Source organism: Ostrinia furnacalis, unplaced genomic scaffold, assembly GCF_004193835.3.
Source record: "Ostrinia furnacalis isolate ACB-3 unplaced genomic scaffold, ASM419383v2 OfSCF3271, whole genome shotgun sequence".
Classification (NCBI taxonomy): Eukaryota; Metazoa; Arthropoda; class Insecta; order Lepidoptera; family Crambidae; genus Ostrinia; species Ostrinia furnacalis.
Window position 1 is genome coordinate 539,054 of NW_021133510.1, and position 12,119 is coordinate 551,172.

At 38.4% G+C, this 12,119-nt stretch overlaps 1 protein-coding gene across 1 annotated transcript; it reads right to left on the bottom strand.

The window, feature by feature from the left end:
* Window positions 1–792: 792 nt before the first annotated feature.
* RYBP (ring and YY1 binding protein) lies at window positions 793–8,074 on the bottom strand. The gene is made up of 3 exons (XM_028311335.1): window positions 7,773–8,074; window positions 3,113–3,285; window positions 793–1,126 (listed from the first exon to the last, which is right to left on the bottom strand). The coding sequence occupies exons 1-3, from the start codon at window positions 7,906–7,908 to the stop codon at window positions 1,022–1,024; spliced, it is 414 nt and encodes a 137-aa protein (XP_028167136.1). The 5' UTR covers window positions 7,909–8,074; the 3' UTR covers window positions 793–1,021.
* Between the last annotated feature and the right edge of the window lie 4,045 nt (window positions 8,075–12,119).

Here is a 12,119-nt window from a genome sequence, read left to right on the forward strand (position 1 = left end):
AAAACGAAGAACAGTGTGAAATAGTAGACAATCTTTTAACTTAAAACTGTGTCTACCTGAAGATAAACGTTAGCGCTAGTTACATCATGTAATTTGTCAAAATGGCAATATCGCAATTTGAGATTCATTCTCGCTTCAGAGAGTATTTATGGGCTTCCATCCTATCAAGAGCTTCTGGAAACAAAAAAAACTTGTTATCCTTCAGAGAGAGACGATATTTGTGTGAGTTATCAATGATGGACATATTGTAAATTGGGCAACCTCTCGTATAAGCTACTTTTTGACGGCCAGCGGACCTATACATACAACGTTGTATTAAGTATTTCCCTTAATTTTTTTTTTTATTTTATTAAAAGCTGATGCATACGAGCGCGCGCGAGTGCGAGTCGTTGTTATGTGTCATCAAAGGTGTCCCTTATACACCATATTGTAATTTTGGCAATTTTTCGTGGAAATATTTAATATAAAAAAATCGATTTTTCAACCCTCGATAACTCAAAAGTACGCAGAGATAAGTGACAAGTATCTTCGCATGAAATACTCAGAATCACTTGTTTTATAACATGTGTGATCGGCATCTTGACATCGTTAAAGAATTTCGAAAAATTGACAGAAACGTAATTTCTTCCATACAAAAAATATGTATATATTTTTTTTTACTACGAAATAGACGTCGTAGGATTGTAATATTTTTTTGCCGTATTAGTTATCATAGCAGTAACCATCAAAAAAATTTTCGTGCCTCTAGCATCAATGTCCATGTTTTATTAAATCGGGACCACTGTGCGACGGGCCTTTCCTTTTGAACTTTGGAGCGCTTTATCTCTTTAAATTGGTTAAAAAAAGCGAAAATACGTGTCGAGTATTTTTTGATAAGTTAACTGACGGACAAATTCAAACTCTTGCTTTTATCCAGGAAACATCCCTATTAGGCTTAAACTTAGGACTTATCTTAGTGTTTCAATACATCCAACGGCAAAGGCGTGAGACGAATAATGGGGTATAGAGGGTTGATGGTGCATCATGGTCTCGCGTCGTTCGAAGACTCGACGTCGCTGGAACTACTCGACACGGACTTCTTCGGTTTGTATTCCGTTATGACTACAGTCACGCCGCTGACGGTTACCTGGTGACAAACGGTCTGCTTAGTCTTATTGAAGAGTATAGCTGAAGGAAGTAGGAGAACCAAAATAACCACATAGGCTGCTGATTTTCCAAACTTAAGTGGCAGAGGGCAGGACAAACATTTTTTGTATGGATTTGAGTGACGTGAGGATCCTGAGTGATGGTGAGGCCCTTAATAGCTCTAGGATTAGGGCTCAATATCGCATGGCTTACCTCTCAGGTTTGCGCCGAACTCTTATCCACGTTGCTAAGCCGTGGTGGATGCCGTCACTTCTTCTTGAGGGAGTTAGTCGACCATTATTGCTTCTATGAGCTTAGGAGTTAGGAGCTCCTTATTAGCTCCTGGGGCTCTAAGTAGCGAGGAATAAAGTTCATTATCGCGTGGCTCACTTCTCTGGTCTGCGCCGAGCTCCTATCTACGTTGCTAAGCCGTGGTGGATGCTGTCGCTTTTTCTTGAGGGAGTTGGCCGACCATTATCGCTTCTATGGACTTGGGAGCTCCTTATGTTATCAGATCCTGGGGCTCTTAGTAGCTAGGATCATAGGGTTCAATATCGCGTGGCTTACCTCTCTGGTCTGCGCCGAGCTCCTATCCACGTTGCTAAGCCGTGGTGGATGCCGTCGCTTCTTCTTGAGGGAGTTGGCCGACCGACCATTATAGCTTTTATGAGCTTAGGAGTTAGGAGCTCCTTATCAGATCCTGAGACTATAAGTATCGAGCAATAGGGTTTATTGTCGCGTAGCTCACCTCTCTGGTCTGCGCCGAGCTCCTATTCACGTTGCTAAGCCGTGGTGGATGCCTGCACTTCTTTAATGAGTTGACCGACCATTATCACTTCTATGAAGTTGTGAGCTTTTTATCGGATCCTGGGGCTTTTAGTAGCTAATATTAGGGTTCATTATCGCGTGGCTTACCTCTCTGGTCTGCGCCGAGCTCCTATCCACGTTGCTAAGCCGTGGTGGATGCCGTGGCTTCTTTTTGAGGGAGTTGGCCGACCATTATCGCTTCTATGGACTTGGGAGCTCCTTATCAGATCTTGGGATTATAAGTAGCGAGGAATAAAGTTCATTATCGCGTGGCTCACCTCTCTGGTCTGTGCCGAGCTCCTATCCACGTTGCTAAGCCGTGGTGGATGCCGTCGCTACTTCTTGAGGGAGTTGGCGGTCCATTATCGCTTCTATGAACTTGCGAGCTCTTTATCAGATCCTGAGAGATGATGATGCTCTCAGTAGCAAGGATTAGGGTCCATTATCACGTGGCTTACCTCTGGTTTGCGTCGAGCTCCTATCCTATCCACGTTGCTAAGCCGTGGTGGATGCCGTCGCTTCTTGTTGAGGGAGTTGGCGGTCCATTATCGCTTCTATGAACTTGCGAGCTCTTTATCAGATCCTGAGAGATGATGATGCTCTCAGTAGCAAGGATTAGGGTCCATTATCACGTGGCTTACCTCTGGTTTGCGTCGAGCTCCTATCCTATCCACGTTGCTAAGCCGTGGTGGATGCCGTCGCTTCTTGTTGAGGGAGTTGGCGGTCCATTATCGCTTCTATGAACTTGCGAGCTCTTTATCAGATCCTGAGAGATGATGATGCTCTCAGTAGCAAGGATTAGGGTCCATTATCACGTGGCTTACCTCTGGTTTGCGTCGAGCTCCTATCCTATCCACGTTGCTAAGCCGTGGTGGATGCCGTCGCTTCTTGTTGAGGGAGTTGGCGGTCCATTATCGCTTCTATGAACTTGCGAGCTCTTTATCAGATCCTGAGAGATGATGATGCTCTCAGTAGCAAGGATTAGGGTCCATTATCACGTGGCTTACCTCTGGTTTGCGTCGAGCTCCTATCCTATCCACGTTGCTAAGCCGTGGTGGATGCCGTCGCTTCTTCTTGAAGGAGTTCGCCGGCCATTATCGCTTCTATGGACTTGGGAGCTCCTTATCAGATCCTGGGACTATAAGTAGCGAGCAATAGGGTTTATTATCGCGTGGCTCACCTCTCTGGTTTGCGCCGAGCTCCGATCCACGTTGCTAAGCCGTGGTGGATGCCGTCGCTTCTTCTTGAGCGAGTTGGCCGACCGCGGCCGTTTCTGTGAGCTGGTGGGCGCTGTGCCGGCCGCTTGAGCCGCCACGAGCGCCGGGTTGATGCGAGGTTTGCGCGTTGACGTGCCTAAGAAGGAACGAGTTAAGTTTTAGACGTATCTATCTAGGTTAGATTTCTTGCCTTATATTGCCAGTAGTTCTGATTCCTGCCTCACAATGATCAGTAGGTAGTTCTACAACTGAGCCTCATAGGTTTCTTAATTGAATTCTTACATCAAACTTTCACAAAACTCGTGGATAACATTTGAAATGTTGTAAATGTTTTCGAGCAACATAGAAAATGGAAACGAATTGCAAGCACATTTTAGGGCAACAACAATTCAAGACAAAACAGATGCGATTTGTGGTTTGTGGTACATAACAGTCTGCATAAATAAAATGTCCATTTGCAAACTACCCACTAAAACATGTTACACCAGCATTCTAACTTCTATTTTCGACCGAAATCTCTGTTTATACCTATTACGGCCGCAACACACAACCTCATGGGGAGTTGTATATTGTAGTCTATGCGTCCCAAAACAGTCGACTGAGCAAACTTGTGGGCACACCAATACGGCGTTTATGCCTTTGCAAATAAAGGTGAAATTCGCATAAACAATTTGTAGACCCCGAAACCTGGGGTTGGAAGTTGAAACAAAAGCACAATGGGAAAGATTTAAGTGTAGCGAGGAACTACGTTTTCGTTTCAGGCAATATTGGGGTAGTTTTCACGAGGCATTTTTGTTTGAAAGCTATCTGGCTATGACTGTTCATATTTTACTTCGCGCTCGGCAGTGATTTGCCGAAGTTGTTTTTTATTCTGCAACTGGGGAAATATTCGATTGCTTCGTGCAGCTTTACTGGCACATTCAAAGTACACATTTTTGTTGCAAAAAATACCGATAACAACTATTAAAGTGTTTAGATTGATACGTTTGGTTTTCCATACATAGATGATTAGTTTTACGAGGCCATTAAGTATTTGGTCCTCTGAAACTAATGTTCATGAATTTTTTTTTAGCAGTTCAAAACTAAAATGTAAATGTTTCTATACAACAATACAAAAGACATCTGAACAATAGTCGCAGCTCATTGCCAACTAATCACTAACCATAGTTTTGACAAACTTTATAAGACGATCAAGTCGCTTGCCATTTCAATTTGGCAAGAATATTCGCTCTGAAGTACTCTGAACTCTTGATTGAATTAAAACTTTCATTGGTCAAGTTCATCAACTTGTTCTTTAGAACAGAATATCCTCAAAACTAGTAAGATACAGGATTTGTGGACTTATGTAACAGTTACTGTTACAGACCACAGGGATTTAGGAACAAATTCTAATAATTTATTAGTATGTAGGCCCTTTCCAAGGCAATTATTATACACGTCCCAAACATAGCTTGACCTACCACCACTTCGGGACATATCGGCTGGCGGCTCGCGAAGTGGCGGAAGAAACTCAGTCACTTTTGCGATTCCCTACACTGTTTTTCTAATTATCAAAAGTGTTTTCCTGACTGTACATAAACTAGTGGATACTGGATGGATCCTACACTAAAGTAGTGAATATAATAGTCCCATTACACATACAGTTTGAGACGGAAAAGCTTTCTGAGCGAGTCAAACCCAACTTTTGATCCAACTTTGTGCTCATTTCATTGACAAGTTTAGAATTGCTCATCTACCCATCGCCTTTGGCTAGTTTCGAGAACATTACCGGGTTTCCTCCCACGGCTGTTCCTTTGACATGTGGTTTCAGAAAGGGCATACAAAATGGTAATAATAAATAGTCGAGTATTCGGAAGTGTTTAGTAGCCTTTATCACTATTAAGGCGAACACAAAAATATAAAATACATAATGGCTTACATTTAATTTTAATTTTGCCAAAGCAGAAAACAGGAACATAGTCTTACTTAAGTGAAAAGTGTCGTAAGAGGCGACTTAGGGACTACACATCAAACAGAGAATGGGCAGCAGCGCTCTCTGAAAAACATCAATCTTTTAAACTGCGATCTCCAACCCGCCTGCCAAGCGTGGAGATTATGGCAAAACCCTCCACTATAGTGGAGGAGGCTCATAGTCCAGCAGTGGACTGTAAAGGGCTGTTGATGATGATGATGATGATAATAAGCAATAAAGAAATGTGAATAGTATCTGGAAATCATAACTTCGTTTTATGCCTGAAACTCCATCAATTTTCAATCATAGAGTTTGAATTGATAATGATCACTGAAAAATTGCATTTTGTAAGCTCATAAAAAGCGTGACCATCGATTGGTGGTGCCAACTACCAAATTCTCTTCGGTATGAGACTTTTTTTTTGACGAATGGCGCGAAATTGACCCCAGCTTTTCTTTTACGTTACTTTCTCTGATCACAAATAAAACTTAATGACTAACAATTTTATTACTTCTAATACCAGGCTTTCAAGTAGAGTACAAACAAATAAGGAAACTACCGCGAACTTTGATAAAGCCATATCATTTATCACGAATAACTTCGTTACCCAAATAAAGTGTGTAGAAACATATCAAACATTCCTCCATTTTAAACCAGAACATATACGGTACGAGCCTTTCATAGTAACGCCATATATTATGCACGGTAGCGCATTTTCTTACATAACTTTTCAATTCCTATCATTGGATTTCCGAAAATATTTCTCATACAATTTGATACCATAATGATCATTCTTCATAAAAAATTTAAAACCTACATATTTAAAAACATAATCATTGATATTCATAATATCACTAATCATACACTTAGTTTTTACTAATATTTGTTTTCATATATTTTTCTATACTAATGATCGAAGCTCATAATCATTCGAATAAATAACTATAATATTCATAAATGTGATGTATCCTAATATTTGTTTTCATAAATTTATTACTCATAAGTGTATTTATCCATATTATTGAAACTCATGATGTCTTTATTCGTATTAAATCGTATTTTAACATTAAATTAATTTGAAATGGTCCAAAACAGGCAATATTTTGTGCCACAAAACTAACGTGACAGAANCGTTGTGATAGGGATAGAGACATGCAATTTTTGGTTTTACAAAGGTAATACAATAGAGAATAATACAAAATAATAAAAACCTCCTGTTATAGGGGCATTTTTCGGAGAAATTTATCAAATAACCAAAAAAACACGAATTTTTAAGCAGATTTTTTTCAAAAAGTATCATTTTTTATTATTTGTTGGCATTTTTTGTGTATTGTATGTATTTTTTTAGTATCCCCTGTTATTTAGCATTATTACTGTTTTTATTTTATCAGGATATACTGCTTAGTTTAAAAGTTATTACGTTTTCTTTACAATAAGTAATTGGAAGAAAAAAAATTCTATAAAAAATTTAAAAAAAATCTCAAAAATTTTTTGACCTCTTTTTTGTCGATAAAAACAGGTCTAGTTTCATCTATTTTCATATGTACACTTTAACGTGACTCACACTGTATATCGAAACTATAAGGGTTCCTTGTCAGGACTACGGAACCCTAAAAATGCAAAATATCTAGGTACTATGTAAAAATTTAATTGCTTTTCTACAATAATATTATAGAGGAAATATTATTTGATTGTTTTTTGATGTTGAATAGGCTCCGAAACTACTGGACTGATTTGCAAAAGAGTAGAATCCTGCATTATTTCTGGTGAAAATAGGTGGTACGAAAATCGCCGGGGCAGCTAGTCATAAATACATTAGATGCCCACTGCCAATACCTACTAGGGAAAGATAAATTACATTCATAGCTTTATACAATAATTTCATACATTAAACCAAACTCGCTTAATGCAGAAGATAATAATGGGGAAATTTATTCTGTAACGGTGAAATCACAGTGTACAATGAAATATAAAGAAAAATAATAAAATGTGTATGGCAGCATTTTAATGTTTTTCAATTTAAATAAACTAGTAATTTATAAATTATTTAACAATAGTTTTGTTGATTCAATTGAATCCGCAAAAAAAAATTCATAAAATAATTTAATTCACAAAATAGCTCATCAGTTTGATTGTTGAAATTTTCCAATTGAAATAAATTTCTTCGAGTTCTCACAGAATTTTGCTTTGAATTTTTAATGTTTTAGTAGTCAAACTATATTAGGTAACATTTGGCAGACAAGTATTGATTGAGGAAATTTTTTTTATTTTCTATGTCAATTTTAAAGCTCAAACTTAAATAAAATTATGATTTCAATAGTAAATTTAAATTATTATATCAACCCATTTTATTGATAAATTCAAAAACCCATTGATTTCTACTTGGAGCTTAGAATTTTGGTCAGAGGGATTGACTATTAGCTGGCTAACAGAATGAGAAAATTTGTTTGTTCTAAGACACCTTTGATTTTAGAATCTGGCTTACAAATAACATGAAATGTACCTTGTTACAATTGGGAAACTGGTTATTCTCTTCGACAAATTCGTTTTGACCTAGTCCAATACGAAGTAGACTACAAAATCGATGTGAGAAGAACTGTAAGTTAGGCATGTCTACTTAAGAAAATGAAGACACAGGAACGGGTTTAAAGGTAATTAAACTACAGAAATACCTTTCCTGACGTCGCACATCGAACATTTGAAGGCTTCTGCGTTGTTTCTGTACGTACAAACACTACAATCCCAATAATTTTCTTCAAGCACTTTCGACTGCCGTTTGGCCCTGCGAATCGCATTTTTCTTGTCCATTTTAACTCACACTTACGTCTAAATAAAACTAATGCACATTGATCATGATACTTTACAGTAACCACTGAATAATTTGACGTTAACTAGTGTAATAATTCGTCTAGGAATCATTATTTATGTTTTACCGTGCACAAAAATGTACACTTCTTCAACACGCCATGACAGATTGTCAGTCAGTCTTGATAAAGTCGGTAAAGCAGCACTGGCGCCACTTTTATCAAACTGTTTTATCGACTTAACTAATAAGAAAAACTGATAATAGATGGCAGCACTTTTCGGACTACTTTTTGGTAAATTAGATTTTGTCGCTCTTTATCAGTGTTGCCAGAAGGTTACTTTTGTAACCTTTTAGGTTACTTTTGAACTGCTGTGGTTACTTTTAGGTTACACTAATGAAAAGGTTACTTTTAGGTGATTTTTCAGAAGTTACGGTTAATGTGATAAATTATTGATAATTATTAATAATAACCGGTTATTATGAATAATTACCGACAGTCGCGGTAAAAGTGATAAATTAATCACATTTAACAGTGATTATTTAATAATTCAACCTTAGTACTAACAAATTTCATAAAAGAGAACAACATCTTGTGCTCGTGTATAGCCAAAGTTTTGAACGTTTTGATATCATTCATATATTAATATAATTTGGCATAATGCGTTTGGAATGTTTCTTGCATAATATTACTTTTCCATGATGCCTATAACATAATGTTTTGATTTAAAATGAAAAATAGGTTAAAGTGCATTTAAACTTGAATTTGATTTATTATTTGTTAAAAAAAATGAGTTTTAGCAAATGTTTTTCGATAATAAAACGCAAATAATCCATGAAACGTTTTTATACGACTGGTCACTTTTCAAATTTATATGATCAATAATAATTGTATTCATTTTCCATCCATGAACAACCTTACACAATTATCGCTCCGCAACCGACCAGGAACATAAAAACCCTCGCCATGTTGCGGAAAACTAATGGTACTAATTTCTTTTAATGGCAACAGTAACTGAAAACTTCATTGACATGTCACCTTGCATGTCAGTCTATTGCTGTCAAAGTGTAAACAAACTTTATTTTAAATGTGCGCAATTGGTTTTATGAATTAAATTGCTAAAATATTTTTATAGTCGTGAAAGAAAAGTGGTTCACAATGTGTTAAAGTATTTGTCGAAGAGAAATACTAAGGGTTCGGACAATATTTTCATTGAATAATGTTTCCGACAAAGGTTGTCAAATTGACTGACATGTTTATCGTATAGTACAGTCCACTATGAAAATTAGCTGTGGTTTGTTTCAACTACCTATTTTAAAAATTTTTGTCACTTTCTAAGTGTTGAATTTTATGGGATTGGGAAAGAAGTACCGAGTTTGAAGCGTTCATGAGCAGATATTGCAGTTGAATATTCAAGTTCTGAATTTGATTATTGATGAATAATAAAATAAATTCTACTAGCTCGATTGATGGTTTCATTTAATTTATTTAAATCAGGTTACTTAAAATAATATTTTTTCGTTAATTTATGAAAATATCAAATTAGCACGTAATCCTGAATCCTGATACATAAAGTTAGCCTATTAATTTAACACAGGTACGACTGTACTCAGTGTTGCACTATCAAATGCAATTGACGCGCCTCTATGCCAGGGTTTTTATGTTCCTGGTCAGGCTATAAATTCATAAGGCCATTTATAAAATTCAAATGCCTTGGCGGTTCACTTCGTGGCTTGCTCTATGTAATAAATATCTGACTAATTTCTATGTAATAAATAAAAATTCCACCGCTCTTTCGCACTTCTGTATGGCCTGGATCTACAGTTCAATACAGTTTGGCTTCCAATGAAAGCCAAACTGTATTGAAGTAGTAATACTGATGATGAAGAATTGATGGTGTTAGAGATAACGTCGTCATCATTATTAGATGACGATGACTATTATGATGACCCCGACATACCTGTGAGTGAGCCGCTACTCAGCCAAGCAATAAAACCCATCTAGGGTAGTTTGAGTGCCTCTTTATGCTGATGATCCAAACTCACTAAATGATGCTAAATGTAATCCGTTTCCCAACCAGTGAAGGTTCAATACTCCTTTTGATGTTGGTGATGATGATAAAAGTTGTGATGATGATGAAGACGATGACCGCGACTTACCTATAAGTGAGCTGCTTTTCGGCTGGCGACTCATTGAAGGTTGATCAGTCACAATGATGATGTGATGATGATGAAGATTCAATCTGTGCGTGTGCGTTTCTCGTCTAGGTCAGCGGTTCCCAAACTTATTTCGTCTACTGCCCACTTTGAGAATAAATTATTTTTAGCGCCCCCAATTTTTTAGTCAGGAGTCGAGCTCAGTCGATGTCTAAGAGTCCTCCTAGTAGATGACGCCTCCCAAGCCTCTACACCAGCGGTTCCCGAAAGGTGGTCCGCGGAACCCTGGGGTTCCGTGAAAAGGCCGCAAGGGTTCCGTAAAAAATATTATCCCACGTTTTGTATCACAAGGGAGGGGCAGGGCGTGCGGGCGGAGTAGTACGGGGGTTCCGCTAGGAAAAGTATAATCAATTAGGGTTCCTTGGCAAAAAAATTGGGAAACCCTGCTTTACACAACGTCCCGATTTTTTTCTGGGGCGTTATCGCCCACTTTGGGAAAGACTGGTCTAGGTAATGGAACCCAAGCAGTGTTAGATGAGCAGATTATAGGGACTAGACTATTATCATACTTATCATAGGATGGTGATGGCGATGATGATTATGACGTCACCATTATCACTAAACTAGTGTCCGACCGAATGTTCGGTTTCGGTTTCGTTTTCGGTTGAGTTTCGGTAAAAACACGAGTTTCGGTTTAGTTTCGTTTTCGGCGGCAAACTTGCCGAAACTACGACCGAAACCGAATGTGCATTCAGGAGTTTCCGCGCTGTTATCGGTCATGTTCGGCGCGTTGAATGAGTGACTGAATCCGATCAGAGCCAATGTCGTGATTCGCTCGCTTGTTTGTTTGCTGTTAGTTTTTTTGTTTTGTTGTGGTGGCGAGTTTTCGAGTGATTTATTTTGAATTTGGTAAGTTTTATCTCGTTATAACATAAGAGCGGGTAGTAAACATAAAAAAAAAATCAAGTTTAATCTAACCTATAATTTTTTTTGGTTCGCAAATTCTATACGTAAACAAATATCACTAAACTTACCTATGAGTGAGTCGTTTCGCAGCCAAGCGGCTGGCAGCGGCTGCCAAATGAGCAGCAAGCAACGCCCGATGCTGCGCGGACAGCGGCGGCGCGGCCCGAGAGACCACGGGCCGCGGGTGCGCGGGGCCCGCTCGGGAGAGGTACTCTTCGGACTAGTGATGATGATTGATGGTCTCTAGTAGGAGAAAACTGGTGATGATGGTGGTGACAATGATGATGATGACCTACCTAAACTGACTTTGGTGTGAGCCATTTCACATCCAGACAGGTTGAGTTGTTCTAATGATAATGGTGGTGACTGATGATGATGATGTTAAGGCTGTTTATCCCGTTTCCCAACCAACTTTGACAGGTTGAATATTTACTCCTTTGATAATGGTGATGATATGTATATAAGTAGTATATCCGTTAGGCTAGCACCCATAACACAAGCATATTAATTGCTTACTTTGGGGCTAGATGGCGCTGTGTGAGATTGTCCAAAGATATTTATTTATTATTTATTTATTTATTGATGATGATAGTGATGATGATGACTAAACAATGTTGGAATCGCCCATATAGGCAAAGAAACCCAAGCAGTGACGTATGAACAGCCTCGATGATGATGATGACGTCATCATCATCGTCATCTTAGAGACTGACCTGTGAGTGTGCTCTTTCCGGCTGAAGGTTGAGTAGTCTATAATGATGATGATGATGAAGCTTCACCTGTGAGTAAGCCCCTTCCTGGTCAAGCAATATAATCCATCCAGTCAAGTTTAAGTTTGAGCAGTCCCTATGGTGATGATGATGACGTCATCATCTTGGTGCCTCACCTGTGAGTAAGTCGTTTCCCAGCCAGGCAATGAAACCCCTCTAGTTAGAAAAGTAGTACCACTGAAGTAGTATCTATGATGAGCACTGACCTGTGTGTAAGCCTTTTCCTGATAAAGCAATGAAATCCATCCAGTCAAGGTTGAATTGTCTCCCTATTGTGGTGGTGATGAAGATGATGACGTCATCATCTTCATTATCTTGGTGCT

Bases quoted from the DNA above. Each gene is read 5' to 3' on its own strand.
- RYBP (XM_028311335.1), bottom strand. From the start codon at position 7,908: ATGGACAAGAAAAATGCGATTCGCAGGGCCAAACGGCAGTCGAAAGTG. The intron at 3,286-7,772 runs GTATTTCTGTAG...GTTCCTTCTTAG, and splicing joins GATGTGCGACGTCAGGAAAG to GCACGTCAACGCGCAAACCT. The intron at 1,127-3,112 runs GTGAGCCACGCG...GTTTGTCACCAG, and splicing joins GCTCGGCGCAAACCAGAGAG to GTAACCGTCAGCGGCGTGAC.